Source organism: Erpetoichthys calabaricus, chromosome 3 (assembly GCF_900747795.2).
Source record: "Erpetoichthys calabaricus chromosome 3, fErpCal1.3, whole genome shotgun sequence".
Classification (NCBI taxonomy): domain Eukaryota; kingdom Metazoa; phylum Chordata; class Cladistia; order Polypteriformes; family Polypteridae; genus Erpetoichthys; species Erpetoichthys calabaricus.
In genome coordinates, this window is record NC_041396.2 from 264026682 (window position 1) to 264044959 (window position 18278).

General features: G+C 37.3%; 1 protein-coding gene across 1 annotated transcript in view; it reads right to left on the reverse strand.

The window, feature by feature from the left end:
• Window positions 1-18278, reverse strand: part of dnah2 (dynein, axonemal, heavy chain 2) — a 518592-nt gene that overhangs the window by 458519 nt on the left and 41795 nt on the right. The window contains 3 exon segments of the mRNA XM_051924101.1: window positions 11673-11878; window positions 13552-13639; window positions 15286-15345. Coding sequence (XP_051780061.1) covers window positions 11673-11878; window positions 13552-13639; window positions 15286-15345 — 354 coding nt within the window.

Here is an 18278-nt window from a genome sequence, read left to right on the forward strand (position 1 = left end):
TAAGGCAGGCAATAAAACAAGACTAATAATGTTCAATTCATAAAGCATGTTTCTATAGTGAACACTGCCCCCAAATTACTATAATACATAGCATGACTGCCTCAGACTCACTTAATACACTTTCCTTTAGAAAGTCTATACTAACAAAAGGCGCAAAACATAATCCAGCCCTGGAAAGTGTTCAGTCCACCTCAGGACTATAATGATATATAAATATTTTATACAACTGGAGTGCAAACAGGCATAGTAAATGTGCACGTTGTTACTGTGAGGCAGATGAAAGGGTTGACCTGTAGCCTGCCTTGTTATAAACTGGTCTCCCATTTAAGGCTTGCTGCAGCTGCAAAATAAGTTCTCATGATAAGAAGGAGTGATTTAAAATATACAACTTCATTTTACTTAATAGTAACACAAATCAGCTAACCTGATGTACTCCTTAAATGATACAGGAGTTTATTTAGTGAGGGGACTGAGCATAACTGGAAACTAGGTGAAGATTGCTTATGCAAATGTTGTAAAATGCTTATCAGGCAACATTTTGAAAGCACTGTGACCTACTAGACAGGCTCGTCCTGATTTTATCTCCTTCACACATGGGACTATGCATGATAACCAGGAATCTCTGATTCCAGGATAGAAGATAAAAACAGAAAATAGATTTGAGCATGGGAAAGGTGCTATATAAATTAAATGAATTATTATCATTATTATTATTAAGGTCCCCAACCACTGACTGCAGTTCTGAGTTTGTTGCATTTGTTTCTTTAATTACTATTTAGTTTTATGTATTTCAATCATAATAAACCACTCAAGACAAAATTGCACTTGTCAAATAATAAGCACTGTTCAAGATTCTTACCACATATACTGTACATGTATATTAATTCTACTGGGGTGTGCCTGGGGAAAACCTTCTGGGCTCAGAGGAGTTAAGCAGTACCATCCATGGATGACAGGAGACGCTGACTCTAACGGTGTCTTCTCCTTTCTCTGCAGAAGTGAACCATTGCTCAAGGGGGACACCTACCCACGGCCACAAAGCCCCAAGAACGTTCTACAATTCCTGATCCCAACGATATAAAAAGGAGCTTTTCCCGGAAGGTGGCATCACATTCTGACCTGATGAGCAAGACGGGCACAGCTCCAACACCCTTAGATTTCCACAGTGAAAAGCCAATACTTTCTGTTGATCGTTTGGGGCCTAAAGGTCATCATTTTTGTTTAACTAAATGGTGTGACCCGGTAGGTACCCCAACTACGGTATTTCCCTTGAGTCTTCTTCCCAGCCATAATACACACTATTGATCAGAAAGTGAATTCACAAAGGACAGAAGACATTGATTTCTGTATCTTTACTGAGAAAGAAAGCTGCACTACACTTAGTCTCCATGAGACATGTTCTGAGCACAAGGCTACCATTTCCTTTATCTGTGAAGGAGGTGCACGACTGCAACTTGGTGTAAGAGAGCTAAATAATTTTCTCCTTGTTGTAAATGGAGAAGAGGACCTCATTTGAAAAAGAATCCATTTTCATGCACTTTTCAAAATGCTAACCCTAAGAAAACCAACATCTGCTCAATGATTGGTAAAGACTTTTATTCATTGTCCAAGTCTTTAATGATCAGTTCACTCATATCACCAACAGTGTGTCCCAAATGAGCATACTTTGGCACGCTGAATGTGTCACCTGGTAAATGTTGTGGCTTTGTTCACACATATATCAATCTGGTAATTTCCTGGGAAGTATATTAGGTCTCAATCTGGAAAACTGCTTTGATACCTTTAATGGCATCTAACCTTATTCATACTGTGAACTTAATCCCAAAATTTACTTTTAAATTCATAAAGCAGACGGCTTTGTTAAATGGATTTTCAAAACACAAAATTGCTGGTTGTGAATCTCCATGCAAGTAATGTTAAAATATTTAAAATGCCAGTGCTGCAAAAATAAAAAAACACCAGTAGATTTAATATACCTGAATATGTGGTAAGAATCTTGAATAGAGTTTATTATATGACAGGCATGATATAAAACAGTGCTTATTTGGTACTTTCCTGAAACTATAAGTATTGCCTAGAAGTAAAATAGAAAGTAAAGCCCTGGAGACCATTAAATCTCCTACTAGACACTGTGTAGGAAGTACTGCCATGGTTGATTATTGTAAACAGAACTAGAATGTACATTCATTATAACACTTCTTCTTAAGTCTCTACACAAGCTTCCAGTTTAGCTTAGAGCCAATTTTAAAATCCCCTTTCAAACATATAAAACTGTAAATGGGTAAATACGATGTGTATTACAGGCAGAGCAATTGCATGTTGTAGTGATCTTTAAGGTAGTGCAAAGAATACCCATCAGCTTCTTTGTTAACATCCAGACTGATGGCTCATTATTTTAGGACAGAAAAGTGAGTTTTTCATACTGTATTTATTTCTACTAATTATCTGTCCAAACTAAAATTTTGCTATTCATCAGCACTGACTGTTAGCAAACCTTTATCTTCCTTTCGGGACTTCTGCTTTTGCCATGTAAATTTTACTGATGTATGCAACAAAATAACAAGAGTGTTTGAAAAACAATGCAATGAGTAGTAACTGACACATCATTACACAGCAAACTAACTACACCATAGGTGCAAATACTAACCTAAAGGGGACGATATTACACAACACGTCCTTACAATGGGAAAGCAACCCAACAACTGACTATTCTAAAGGATAGTGGGGCCCCAACCTGAGGTTTATTTTCTGTAAGAACACTGCTAAGCAGAGTTTATTTTTCTTTCTCCTCTTCTATAAGTTACTGTTAACCAGAGGTTTTTTGTTTTCCTTCCCCTCTTCCATAAATTAATTTATGTTTTCTTAATCTACTGTACAGCTCAAGGAACATTCATAGCAGGGATAGTGACAAAATTAGTTTACTCTCCCTTGCAACCCTCATCAAAATTAAAATGGTATAATAATGAATGAACGAAATATTTAAAACAAATTGTATAGAATTTTCATTTAATTTATTTCTTACTATCTCATATTCCAAGACATGTGTTTAAACACTGATTATGATATTTTATTTGGTAACTGTTTTTAAATGTAAATGTGTAAAAGCACTCTGAGCTATTTTAATTTATAAAAGTAAATCTAAGTGTTGCACAGTGGTTAAGGCTTTGTACTTCACACCTAAGGTTGTGGATTCAAATCCTGCTACTGACACAGTGTGATCCTGAGCAAGTCACTCCACCTGTCCAACTCAAAAAACAAAAGCAATGTAACCAATTGTATGTCAAATACTGTAAGTTGCCTTGGATAAAGGCACCAGCCAAATACATACTGTACATGTAAATGGTATCAGAAAAACTATGATGGCATAATGATCTCATCAAAGTAAAGGTTTACCAATATTTAACTCATGTAGCATGATCTAGTTTTTAAGGCATCATATGACTCATGTGTGGAATGATGTGTGCTATGTTGTACTATGATGCACTGAGAGGCATTGCTGCTTTAGATACGTGCAGTATTACACTGTTCTGAACTTTTAGTTTCTACGCTTTTGAAAACTCTGCTGAACAAAGATTCCACCTGGATGAGAAGAAAACTGAAACAAAAGTACCAATAGGGAGGTAAGGGGCACTCAGAAACATAATGAGAAAAACAACATGTTCAGCTTATAGATGACTGGTTTGTGGGTGTTGACTGTGGAACTATGAGAAAGTTACTTACCTTGGTAAAGGAGAAGAATATATGCAAGTAACAGGTCTGAAATTACAAAACCTCTAGTTCTAGGCATTATATCAAAATATAACAACCTCAAACATAGTATCCAATTGAAGATGGGTAGCCAGTTGTCATCCAGGGTAGCAGGAACCAAGTTTGTAAGGGGTTGACATAACATCACAAAGTCCATTCATGCACATGTGTGCGTGCGCACACACACACACACACACACAGGGCTAATTTGGAATCGCTGCTTAATCAAGAAAGCATGTCATTGGGATGAAACCTGGACTAACTGTAGGAAATCCTCTGCAGAGTTTATCTAAAAGAGACATCTTTTAGAAAGAGAGATGTCTTCTCTGTTAACATTATAAGAATTTAAATTCAAGATTTCTTACAGTAAATCAGGGAGGCAAAACTGTGTGGGTGGAGGTTCTCTGTGTACCACCTTCTTAGGAAAATATTTTAAACACTTTACGCCCATCATTGCCATATGTGAAATTGTTAATGCCTGGGGCAATGTCAATTCCACAGTTGCCCACTTAAAGCATTCCTTGTATATTAGCTTTTAAATAAATGTGTGCAGGGGTCACATGTTATGAAGTACATATACAGAGGGTGCACAACTGGCAAAAGTTTACCAGGGAAAGGGTCACGCTAGGCTGGCACAAGGCAGGGTAAAATCCCACAGATATTGGGTGAAAGCATGAGAAGTACCAACAGAGTACTGGAGGGCAGGTGACACAGCATTTGGCATTATTATTATTATACATTTGATTTATATATCAATTTTCCCATTCTTTAACAAGAACTGGCACAGTAGGGAGCTGCTTAAGAGTATACTTTGTACAACTATCTTCTCAAAGAGAGTGGATACTAGGGTCAAATTACAGTATATACCTACAGTGTTGGAATTTTCAGAATCTCATTTGACGTTTAATTAATTACTCATGTAAAATTAATATATATAAAAGTATATATATATATATATCATATACGCATGCAGTGATCAGGTGAAGGAATCAAACTCACAATACCGACTTTATGAGGCAGCAGCTCTAACCACTCCACCACTGTGCTGCTTTACATATTCATAAAGAGTGTTTGTTTGTTTTAGTGATAAGCAGGGTATTGTCATGTTTCTGCCAGGGCTTCTCCCCTGGTTGGGGCTCAAACTTGTCTTGTTTCATGTCTTTGTTCATTTTTGTGCCATTTATTTATGTTAATGATGCGTTTGCTGAGTATGTACATAACTCCTTGTATTTGATCTTGTATATATGCTGCCTCAGCTGTGTTCAGTGTGTTTTGTGGGTGAGAGGTGGAGCCACCTGTCAATCACCACCAGAGACTGCCCCCATCCCCCCGTTCTATAACAGTTTCTCGCAGCTGATTTCGTTTTGAATCCACTATGGAGTTTTAGTTAGATTCTGAGATTTTGTTGTGTTTTATGCCTTTTGTGAATTATTGTTTTTTTTTTTTTTTGACCTGCTGGTGTTTTTTTACCTTTGCCTTGGGATTGTCCATCCATCCATCCATTATCCAACCTGCTATATCTGAACCACAGGGTCACGGGGGTCTGCTGGAGCCAATCCCAGCCAACACAGGGCGCAAGGCAGAAAACAAACCCCGGGCAGGGTGCCAGCCCACTGCAGGCCTTGGGATTGTGATTTGGGATTTTGTTTGCTTGGATTGCCTCATGTTTAGGCAGTTCATGCGCTCTTTAGACCTTTGCAGTATTTTGAAGCTTCTTTTTATTTTTATAAAGTTTTGGTGTTTGCCCTTTCAGCTAGCTAGGGTCTGGTGGTATATCCCCCACTAGTGGCCATTTTTGGAAGAGTCTTCTGGAATTTGCATGCTTTGAAATTCCTAGTTTGCTAAAGTGGCCACATTTACGGGGTGACGTGCTCTACTGCGCTTCTTACATAACTGTTGGTGCCAAAGTAAGACTTCATTAAAGGTTCCTACTTTTTAATCTATTGTATGTACAAAAAGGTGTTATATAAAAGGTATAACATTACACAATCTCTTACAATAAGCAGAGTACAAAATGTAATCAACTTAATTGAGTAAGACACCTCTGTATGGAATGGTCATATTTTCCAGAGGTTTCATTCTTCTGCTATATGTCTCATAAATTTAAAAACAAATTTTTTAAAGCATTGAATGTAGGTTTCTGTTCTTAACCTGAACAAATATGTTCTAACTCTCTCAGGATAAAATCTCTCCGTTACTAAAATGCATTGTGGTACATTTCCCAGTAGCTTCTGATCAACCCTAAACTGACCCTCAACCTCTGCCGTGATAAAATGTCCCAGGTAGTTTTTCATTTTGAAATATAATTGAAAGCACTGCTGATCTGACTTTGCAATGACAATGCCGTCCCTCTTTTTCTTCCCAGCTACAATGGCAGAAAGATTGAGCTCTGGTTTGAAAAACTGCCAGGCACAGTGGATTTGGGCCAAGTGTGATTTTCATTGAAATGCTTTGGGACTTAGCCAGGATATCTGGGTGAAACCCCAGCTTGTTCTTTGACAGAATGCCATCAGGTCTTCAGCAATCATAAAACTTCAAAGCTACCCTTGGCTTTTTTTCCATCATAATATTGTAGAGGAGCCCTCAAAGAATATTTTTGACAGTAGGGGGTAATGACTGCTCTTACTGATTGGGTAACCATGTGCTGTGAAATTTCCATAATAAAAAATGTGAACAAGGTAGGGGATAATCGATCTGGCAGATTTCAAATTTACTATAGATTTTCAGACTACTACATCAATTTCCATGTAAATGAATTGTAATATTCAATATATTTCCTTGCCCGCAAATAAACATTTGGATCCCAAGCAATAATAGGTTTGCTATTACTAAAGGCATCCATGGTGATTCTGGAAACCAAAGGTGACTATTTTTCCAATGTTTTTGACTAAAGTAAGATCAGGCAGCACAGCCAGCAAACTACCTGCCTTATAACAGTTTTTTTAAATGATGAATATAAATCATGTCACTTTGAAAAAACTAAATGTGATCTGAACTGCACAGTACAACAAATGCATCATGATATTTGCCTTTAAGTATGATTAAAGTATCATATTGTAATGATTAATAGGTTTTAAATGTCACCCTTTATCAAAGCAAATCTGGATGAATTTGTCAATATAATATACTGAATATAATGTAAAGGGCATGCATTTGCCATCAGGAATGCTTCCATGAGGGAATCAGTAAATTGACCCCAGTGGCCCTATGGTTAAGACCACTGGCAGTTACTACAAAATCCCACATTAATAAACATATAAAACAATCCAGAACTGCAGCCCAGATTTTCTTTTCATAAAAATGAAAGTATAAAAAAAGAAAAAGCCACAAAGTCTGTAACTGAAGAAAGGCACCAACCACCCAGGGTGGCCTTTAGAAATGGTAAAACTTCACGTTAATATGACCTGCCTTTGGCAAACAGGCAGTACTACGAAAAACACAGTGAGCTGCTGAATATAAAGTAGTGTAAAGGTGGGGAATATGGATCAATGAAAATATTATCATTACAAATCAATGCATCTTCTGCCACTCAGGGGGCCATTAGCCACTGTTGTTTGTCAGGGAATTACAGAGAAATAGCTATGAATTAGAGTTATAATTACTTTTTGAAAAGCTATTATCTTAATTATCAGAGTCGCTTTATTGAAAGGGTTTATACAGTATGTTATTAAAAGATCTGCTGTTGAATAAATTAGTTTTGTGTATTACCTCATTATGAATATTTCAAGCAGGTACTGGGATAATTAAAGCAGAAAGGCAGGAGCTACTTAAAAGGCAGCATCAGCACTGGCACTGGAAAAACATGCAGAAGCCGAGATGGTCCAAATGAGCAGTGTTTCCTTTTTCTTTAAGGAACTGGAAACAAAGGTGGCCAAATGGGGAATAGTGAGCATAATGTTATTTCTTAAATGATTTCAAGTTTAATGCTGACACCATTCTTCGATTTACAGATCACAATTGTCATTATATACTAAACCATGCAAACCAAGAGACTACATTAATTAGTACTACTGTAGTGACTACATTAGTAACACATGTTTTATGTAAAAAACATTATTTTACTTGAAAAAAAAGAAACAAGATGCAAAAAGGGTGGCCAGCTATGAGTAATGTATAATAAAATGGCATGCTAGCCTAGCAGTCTAAAACAAGTAGAGAAAAACTTTCAGTGTGGAAAGATCCAGTGCAGTCTTTTACTTATAAGAATGCCCTCTGTGAATTAAATTTTTGTGTAGGGTTAACGGGGACCATGAGTGTAACAAACTGGACACACTGATGAGAGAAGAACTCCTTGGAAATTGACACAGCTCAGTGCAGGGACTGTACGTAATGATATTTTATATTAGGAACAGCTAGGTACACAGTTGACTCTACATGGAGAAGTCTGCTAAGAATCTGTTCCAGTACCATAGTCAGAAGGGAATGTCAAAAAAGCAGATGTCAAATTATGCGACTACAAGTTGTGGAGTATGTCAGACTTGCCAACCCTAGCTGCTAGTCTCCTCATCAGATTATGTAAGTTTAAATGAATGAAAATTGCTGGGTATGTCACATATTAAGTATCAACTTTTCAGCACAGTTGTGCTGGCTCCTTTTTGTGACAGCCAATAACGTGCTGCCTGGACCATTTTATTTTTCTTTTTCCATTCTGTTGTGGTATGTACAACATAAGACATCAGACATGACACCTGCATTCCTTACTTCTCATCACTGTATTGTAAGGATTTTACTTCAGGATGAACAATCACTAGCTGTCAGGTCTCATGCATGCAGAACTGGCCACTATAACTAAAACCTGTTTGATTTTATTGGAGCGAGTTGCAGATTGGAGTGAGTCACTGGGCATGTCACGTTCCTTTACTGGCTTAATGGCAGAACTCCATTGACTGCCTCTGACTTGCTAAGATCATGAAAATGAAGGCTACAACTGAAAATTGCCAGTAGAGTCGCGTAATGTGACACGACGGCCTTAACATTCACCCTGTGCATAGCAGTGTCAAGCAGACTATATATACCCGGGGTCCTGCTGTTCCTTTCAATATACTACCTGGCTGAGGCTTGCAAAACATGCAAACCACCCATGCAACGCTGCAAAGAAGAAGAAATGAAACCATATCCAAAAAAAAAAAAAAATTAGACAAAATTATAACTTTTAGGGCGGATACCCACCTGGATAGGCAGAAGGGAAATGATAGACTGACAGGAAGAAGTGAATATGTGAAAAAATGTGCATTTGCTTTAGACAAGAAGACCATTCACTCAAGTCACAGGAAAGAGATATCCACATGTGCATATAAGTAGCTGACAGCATGTTCTAAGAAGTGTCACAATTAAGAGGATTAAGTCCATCAAGCTCATTGCGTTAGCTACTAGTCACATTGCCCCACAATCTCATGTATAGAAAAACTACTGAGGATTCTGCTTTTGCTCCATGACTCGGTAGTATATTCTACATTCCTACAACCACTTGCATGAAAAAATGGCCCAGCATCTCCAACTACAAAATTTGGATTTGTATGCTGACAGATTCTTTACTACATGATAAGCATAAAATATTTTTTTCTATATTGATTCATTTGTACTCTTGCTGTGGCTATTTTGTCTCTGTTGAGATGAAACTGTAAGTGGAACATTTTTTGTACAGGCAACTTCCCAGTATTTGCATCTGGTCCATTTGTGAAGGTAGCACTTTCTGCTGTGCATACCCTTCTGGTTTCAGTTGTGTTTTGGTATAGAACCTAGGAGAGTTACATGTGCTCAGTGTTTATCAGATACTTTTAGAAGATGTCTCCAGATTTAACATAAGTTTGCACAAATGCACTAATGGGGGGGGGGGGGGGGGGGGTAAATTTAATAAAACCTTTAACAAAAATAAGCAATTACAAGTTGAATTAGTAGTGCTCGATAATCTACATTCCAGCATAAGTGGAGCATGGTCAGACACAATAATGGTATGATAATTGTAAAATGAGGCTAACAATAAAGAAGTAATCAGTTCTTGAGTATCTATGATGCACTGAAGTGGAAAAAAAAAGAATATTGTCTTGTATATGTATTAATCTTCTTCATTAATAAAACATATACAAATATTGTAATTTTTTCATTTTACATGGTTGCTGAAATGGTATTTTATGTGAAAAACATTGCGCTAGTGACCCAAGATGGATTATTAATAACAATTATTACTACAGCATAGGTGCACATTGGTTCAAATCCCAGCCAGGTTACTGTCTATGTGCAGGTCCCTTCTTCAGGTAAGTTTGAAGTTGCCTCGAAAGCTTGTATATTGTAATCTTTTTAGTTAGCCAATAAAATGTGTCATTTTGATTGACTTCTCACCACATCCATAATGGCTTACACAGTACAACACCCTTGTGCTACATACTTCATACAGTGTAATTCAGAAAGCATACATCTCTGTGTGCTTAGGTAAAAGCAGAAAAATTCCTGAAAAGTCAAAAGCTTCTCCCTGAGTGTTATGTTACAGCCAGAGTTTATTGCCTGGCTTGCACATTGTACATTCTCTTTTTATTATTTTATTTTTTACCTTAGAAGCATTGCTGTTCATGATTTTATGTACTTTCTTTTAATATTGTTACACTGTACATACAGTATTACATGCAGCAAATACTAAATAATAAATGAATATTTAGTATTTGCTGCATGTAATATGCATTTTAAGTGTGTAAGTGTTTTGTGCATGGAGCCCCAAGAAGTGGGGCAACCTTAATGTCACTGCAGTAGGGCCTTTTATATTTGAGGCTGAGGAGTTGGTCCTTTAGTGATTCATTGACGTTTGGAGAGTACATTTATCGTACGTATTGATTTTCTAGCTTCTAGATTTATTTTCTTTCTGTCTTTATTTTTCAGCTCTTGGATTTCATATTGGGATTTACTTGCTCTTTTTGCTACTTTTTTTTAGCTATTTTTGTTCTTTTTTTATTAACCTCACATAAATGCCTTCATTTATAAAGATTCTGCACAGGACTTGTCTCTTACACCTGAGGCTTGACTCTCATTGAAAGGTGTTTTTGTGTATTTTGTAACATTTAAGATATTATTTGAATTTTAAAAGCAAATTCCCCATTTTGGGCCTAAGTCTGTCTGTGGCGTTTTAGGCCAGCCTGCCCAGGGTGAGGCCCATCTCTAATCAGGCCAGTGAAGGTTCGAGCCTGGTTTGTTGGTCTTTTCACCCCTTCTTATCACGCTTGCATCAGTCATTTTTAACACCCACAATGCTTTAACTATATTTTATTTCTGCATGAAGCAACACCCAGTGTTAGTTAGTACAAACTGAACTAACATGCAATAAATGTACTTTGTCACACACGTGCCATTAGGAGACAACTAAAGGTCCTGAATAATAGTAATTCCATGCCTGACCAGGGGGCGGTGAGGTGCACTAATTGTCTCTCTCAATCTCTTACAGACCATTCTTGTGAAATCCTGCCCAGTTCCGGTACTGCCGATGACATCACTTTCAGTTCCGCCACTGCCGATGATGTCACTTCTGGTTCAGGTCCTGATGACATCACTTCCTCCACTTGTTTTTAAAAGCCTCCATCTTAAGGCAGTAATTCAGTTCTGTTTTGCACTCACATGAGTAAAGAACTCTTGAAAATTTATAATTTTTGCAGCCAGGATATAATATATGGGTGGCTACCCCAAACCTTTTCATGTCTCATCGTGCTTTTGTGACAACTTATTTATACCCCTCTACTCCAATCAATGAATGAAAATAACAGTAAAATGATGAACTGGCACACTAGAAGAGGATACAAAAAATGCCATTTTCAGGACCATAAAAGTTGACTAAATACATCAAAGTGTAGTACTTTATTCTGTCACATTCCCTTTTTTAAGTGTACAGAAGTTTTCTTTTACAGCAAAGATACATTCCAAATGGGAAGTTAAACAACTCTTACCTGTTATAGTCATCATGCCAGGAGGTATTCTTCACGTCCAGGATTGTCTTTTTAACAGCTTTAAGGATCTGCAGGTTCTTTTCAAATGTGCCTTCAATCTCCAGCATAGTACGAGCAATTTCTGGCCCTTTATGACCACCAAAGCAGGGCATAGGTGTCTTATTGCCATTCTCCCACCTGGCAAAGAGCCTCTGGCATTCACACACCTGGAAGATAAAGTAAAGAAATGTGTATGAAAGTGCAGTTGTAGCTGTCCCATTGCCAGACAACACTTGCATTCTTGCTGTCAGATTCACTGTTTCCAGTCTTTGAAGGTCTCCTGAAAGCATCAAATATTACATTATGTTGCATCATGTATGTACAGTATGTTCAGGTCTGATTTCCTGGCTAAAATGTTATCTGTGTAGACTTTGCAAGTTTATACAGTGATGATGTGCTTAATACTGCTGACTTACAGCCTCATTGAGTTTTCTTTGTTTTAGTATGGACTTTCTCTAGGTAATGTAGCTTTCTCCTCCCTCAAAAAGATTTGCATTTGGACTGTTACACAACTTGGAATGATTAAAATAGTAAGTGAGGATGAGTGCAAACCACTCAACAATCTGGTATCCCATCCTAAGATGCTTTTGGGTTTGCATCTGGAGCTTCCAAGATTGGTTCCCATTTTCTCTAAGCCAGTAAAATAACTCAGAAAATGCATGAAAAGATGTCTGGTGACTTTAACTAAGCTCAGTCTCAATGAATACAGTATGTGTGTGTGCAAAATAGACTATGTTTTTTTCTGCCTTGCTCAAGTTTTTGATATATTAGAGCTACTTCTTGCTTTTATCATGATAAACCATGTTCAGAAAATTGGAGTTATAATGTAGCAATCATAACTAATCTCTTAGCCATGCCAAATGTAACAAATGGTGGAAACATTGAAAACACAAAACTGACTTGACAGATTCATTTTGCTGTGATCCCTGTGGAAAAGCAAGATCAAGTGGCTTGTATAGTATTTCATCAGAAACCAATATGTGCAAAGCCACAGGAGACCATCTGAAAAATGTCGCCACATTGGACTTGCAAGGGCAACTCTATAAGTAGGGCATTTCATTTTCAAGAAACATATGCTTAGCAGGCAATTAAGTTGTTGTACGTGGTTAATTCTTGCAAGCCAAATTACAATAATTACATACATTGATTAAAGTTTACGTAATAAGCTCTTTTAGAAAGAGAGATGTCTTATCTGTTAACATTATAAGAATTTAAATTCAAGATTTCTTACAGTAAATCAGGGAGGCAAAACTGTGCGGGTGGAGGTTCTCTGTGTACCACCTTCTTAGGAAAATATTTTAAACACTTTATGCCCATCATTGCCATATGTGAAATTGTTAATGCCTGGGGCAATGTCATTTCCACAGTTGCCCACTTAAAGCATTCCTTGTATATTAGCTTTTAAATAAATGTGTGCAGGGGTCACATGTTATGAAGTACATATACAGAGGGTGCACAACTGGCAAAAGTTTACCAGGGAAAGGGTCACGCTAGGCTGGCACAAGGCAGGGTAAAATCCCACAGATATTGGGTGAAAGCATGAGAAGTACCAACAGAGTACTGGAGGGCAGGTGACACAGTATTTGGCATTATTATTATACATTTGATTTATATATCAATTTTCCCATTCTTTAACAAGAACTGGCACAGTAGGGAGCTGCTTAAGAGTGTACTTTGTACAACTATCTTCTCAAAGAGAGTGGATACTAGGGTCAAATTACAGTACATACCTACAGTGTTGGAATTTTCAGAATCTCATTTGATGTTTAATTAATTACTCATGTAAAATTAACATATATAAAAGTATATATTCCTTAACTTGCGTTATTGGTCAATTTACCTCCAGCAGATCCTTACAGCGCTGAATAAAGGCATCAATCTGTGCAAAAATGCTGGTCTGATCCAAAACCCAGCCTTTTTGTGAGCATCTGGAAAAAAGAAAAATACAATAAATTACAAAAATATTTCTGTAGTAGTTTACTGCCACTGCTTATTGATTTAGTCAATATGAATATGAGTCATAGCTGGCAAATCTGATTTAAATATTAACAAATTTCTAGTCTGTCTAATTATAACTAAGTGGGAAATCAGTTCAAATGATTTTTGTGGAATGATGTGGCATGCATTACAGCTCGTAGAACAGGTCTGAAGGTAATCTTGGGATGGCCACAACAGCAAACAGATGCCCCTCTCTGTTCCCAATGGGTTTGAAAATTAATAAATGGAAGGATTGATATTGTCTTAATAATAATGATTGGAACTTGGAATGCAGGGCCACTGTCTGCTGTAGTGCAGCATTGAGTCAAGTGCCCAATGTGAGTGATCACATCTACAAAATATTATAATTCTATTCTTTAGAGGCTGCCAGAAACCAGACAGTACCTTTCTAAACCACATGGCATCAGCTGGCAAATTCCATGTGTTGTCAATATATAACTTGGGTGTGGTAAATCAAAACTCAAGTTCATACATTCAAGGAAAAAACAATTTGGCACTTTTGGGCAACATTCACAAACTTCTGCATGCTTGGCAAATTGCTTTCAATGGGTGGCATGCAAAACAACAATCAGAATAAATCAAATTATAGCAGCAGAATAAAAAGCAACTAAGAAGGAAACTGCTGTAATATTAGAAAGCAATCATGTAAACAATTAACTTAGGGCTTTAAGGCAAGCTTGTTTTCTTTGGATGTTTAATCAATATAAAAAAATGAAACCCAGTAATATAATTATCGCAAAAGCCACACAACATTTTTCGAAGTAACAAGCTTGCAGTCTATTTCATATGCTCTAAGCAAAAAAAAAAAAAAAAAATCAGTTCACATCCCATCACCAGACCTCATTGTGTGATCAGATATATGCAAACACAGCAAATAGCCTATGGCTTTAGGGCAATGCTAAATTGCTTGAGGGAGACAGGAGGGTCCGTATTTAAAAGAACTCATTTATTTGAATAATCTGACATTTTCCCCATGTCTTTCAAGAGATGGCATTATTTGACAAATATGCAATATTCACAGAAACTTTTGTTCCTGGGTATAGTAAAAAGATTTGAAACATATGAGTTGTGTTAAAAGACAAAAAATACATAAAAAAAGGTTCTGCTAATGAAGAATTCTCCATTTTTATTTAAAGAGATACAGAGCATGGAGAATTAGGCCCCATGAAATGTGAGGCTGCATGCACAGTGCTCATGGCCATGTAATGTAATTAGAGATGATTACGGGTACACTTTTTTTTTTTAAAGTTTCATCCACAGGCATGTCCAAAATCTCTGATCAGTGCATGATGTATTAAACCTTATCCCAAGAGGGACAAAATAGTTTCCAGTGAAAAAGATTACAATAGGTTTCTGCCTAGGATGCAAAAATGCCATCTAGCACATGGTTTCATCGTGGGTTACACTATAATACTGCATATCGTATCATTTTCAATCTATTGACGCACTCTACGAATGTGTCAGAAATGGAAGCCAAATAAAATTTACTGGGTCAAACCTGAGATGTTTAAAATAATATGGACTCCCCATATCTCCAAGCATCTTCAGCATTAATGCGCAGCTAGGATAATCTTACACTAGGTCACTGTGTGCTTCTCCATATCTGAAGCATGTACACCAGGATATCACAGAAAATCTAACAGTGAAGTAAGAAAACAGTTCACACAAGAGATATTTCACCTCACATCATGACATGTGTATCTTCAATACCAAGGATATGAAGCATCCTTTTGTAGGACCAATTTTAATGACAAATAGTAAAATGTACTAAACAATTTACACAATTAATACAAAACAAGATAAAATACGGCCTGGATCATCTGTCATCTGAAAAATGAAAAAGATGAAAGTTAATTCCACACTGAACATATACAAAGACAATTACATATGCAATATTTGAGCTTTCGTTATTTTCGCCCCTGCAGTGGAGTAAGCAGGGAGGATATACAAGTGAGAATAGAATGGGAAAAGTGGGGAAAAAGCCAAAAGAGGTGAAAAAGCCGTGCAAAAGGCAACCATCTGTGAAGTCAAAGAGTAATGTTTAAAGGTTAGTCAATCGCTCAGCCTGACAGAATTTGAAAATTGAATTTAAGAAAAAGCTTAACTTATTTTTTTCTTTGATAGGTGTCTTTAAATCCCTGTGACAGAACAAAAATGGAGAGAGGGTTCAGCACAACTATGATCAAGAAAAGGGAAATATACTTTGAAAGGTCTTTGATCTAATAGCTCTAATGTCTGCATGACCTCTTTCTTCTATGTTGAGATGCTCTACAAAAGCTGAAGTCAGTTTCTGGACAGGCGGGTGCCACTTTGTGATATGAAATTGTTCAGAGTTACCTGATATGACCTTTTTAATGGAGACAGGTGATGCACACGCTCCTCTTACAAATAATATCACCCTTTGTGAACAAAAATTGGGAAGGAAACCATGGACAAAAAACTTGGTGGTTGGGGGTTACAAATGGGTATGGAGAAGACAACCAAGACAGGGAAGTCTTGAAAAATAGAAATTGTGTTTAACGACTGTTGTAGGGTACAAAATCTGTAAATTTTGGACTATATTTTCATTATATTTTGTTCAAGAAAAAACAACAGATGAACTAAGTACTTGCATGGACAGTTAAGATCAAAGGCCATCTGCTTTCCTAAATCACAGTACCATTTGTTTAAACTGACCAGCAATTCAGGAGATTCCTCAGGCTATTGATTACTTTAAAACCTGAGATCTGGGACAACAAGTTGCTAAATTGGTTTACAGCCTGGGAAAGGAAGACATGCCAGTAGTACTATGCAACACCAAAAGTTTTATTGTTTGGGAAAAATGGAGTTACTCAAGATTAAAGAATCTGAACGAATCCATTCATAATATTGACAGCAGCCAATCAGGTGTATCTAACCGTGTAGAATTTTATAATAAATATGCCTTGTCTGAAGAGCAACATCAGATGAAGACATTAGGAGAAGAGAACAGAGTGACATCAGAAGACAACAGAGCGACATCAATGTGCGGCTGTTTCCATCTGATCGTCAGAAAAATATCTAATGAACAACTACGAGTGCTAGATCACAACCCACCTATGACATTCATTCTTGTCATCTTTACTTTTCATAAGCTTTTTCTTAAAACTATGTAAATATATATCCAGACTTTACTATCAGTCCTATTTTGTATTATTCTTTGTTCTACTGGTATTATTATTCCTGTAATAAATACCATGCTGCTTTTAACTGTCTATGCTTTGTCTTAAATGTCTAGAGTGGTTGAAATAATAAGGTAGACTTCTTTGAGCACCTGGTGCAGCCAGAAGTTAGCCATTACCTCTGTACTACAAGGTTTATTAAGGCTGAGGGTGAGAGCTTCACCCAAACGTAAAGAACAGTACGTAAAGTAAGGCATTCTTGACTGATAATGGCCTATTGTCAAGGATGCTGAGCCTTTGTATGTTTGAATATTTTCTTTGAGACCAAAAGTAATATTTAGGTCTGAGATATATTTAAAACATTGTATGTTGTTCATGCCGATAATAAGTAAGTCTGTTGAAGTGCTGAGAGAGTGACAGGCTGTGTTATTCCAAAGGCACTTGTGTAGTTTAAAGTGCTAGAGGTTAACCAGCTGTGTGTGTGCCATTCGTGGGGCACTGTTGTGGTTAGGGTCTGTGTGTCTGTGTATATCTATGTATGTGTGTGATAATCTTAAGGTGCAACTATAGACCAACCTGGTAATGAATCTGATGAGTACACTTACCTCTATGTAAAGTGTAAGTAGAGTGATATACCACAATAATACAATGTCAACTAGGAAAACCAAGAATATTAAGATAAGCGTCACGTAAGTTTGCTTCCTTGTATTTTTAAGTAAATATTGTGGAGTCCACTTCTGGCTTAACACCATCGTCATTAAATACGCTGATGATACCACCATCTTGGGGCTCATCAAGGGGGGGACGAGTCAGGGTACAGGACCATGGTAAACAACATTCTTATCTACGGAGAGGAGAATGACCTCATCCTCAACATAGATAAGACCAAAGAAATCATATTGGACTTCAGGAAGAATCCTCCCCCTCTACAGCCTTTTATCATCAAAGCGACTGAGGTGGAGAGGGCCGACAGCCACAGATTCCTGGGATTGCAGGTTATATCAGACCTGAGCTGGACTCTTAACACCATAGCCACAGTGAAAAAAGCCCAGCAAAGGCTATATTTATTCGGCTGCTCAGGAAAGCTGGCCTGAACCATCATCCTCTCACCCAGGCCTACAGAGGACTGATAGAGAGCATTCTCACCACAGGCATCACTGTCTGGTATGGGAACACCACACAGGCAGAGAGGAAGGCTTTGCAAAGAGTCATAAAAACTGCGGAGAGTATCACAGGGACAAAACTTCCTTCCATGGACTTTATGTACGCCAGGCATGTCAAACTCACTACCATTGGTGGGCCGCTTCGACTGCCATACGTGCGTCAGTGGGCCGCACTGTAACAAATACTATTATACAAAGTTACTGTAGCTTTCTTTCCAATACTGAAAACTTTAAAAAATGTAACACTTAAAGTTTAAAGAAAAGCA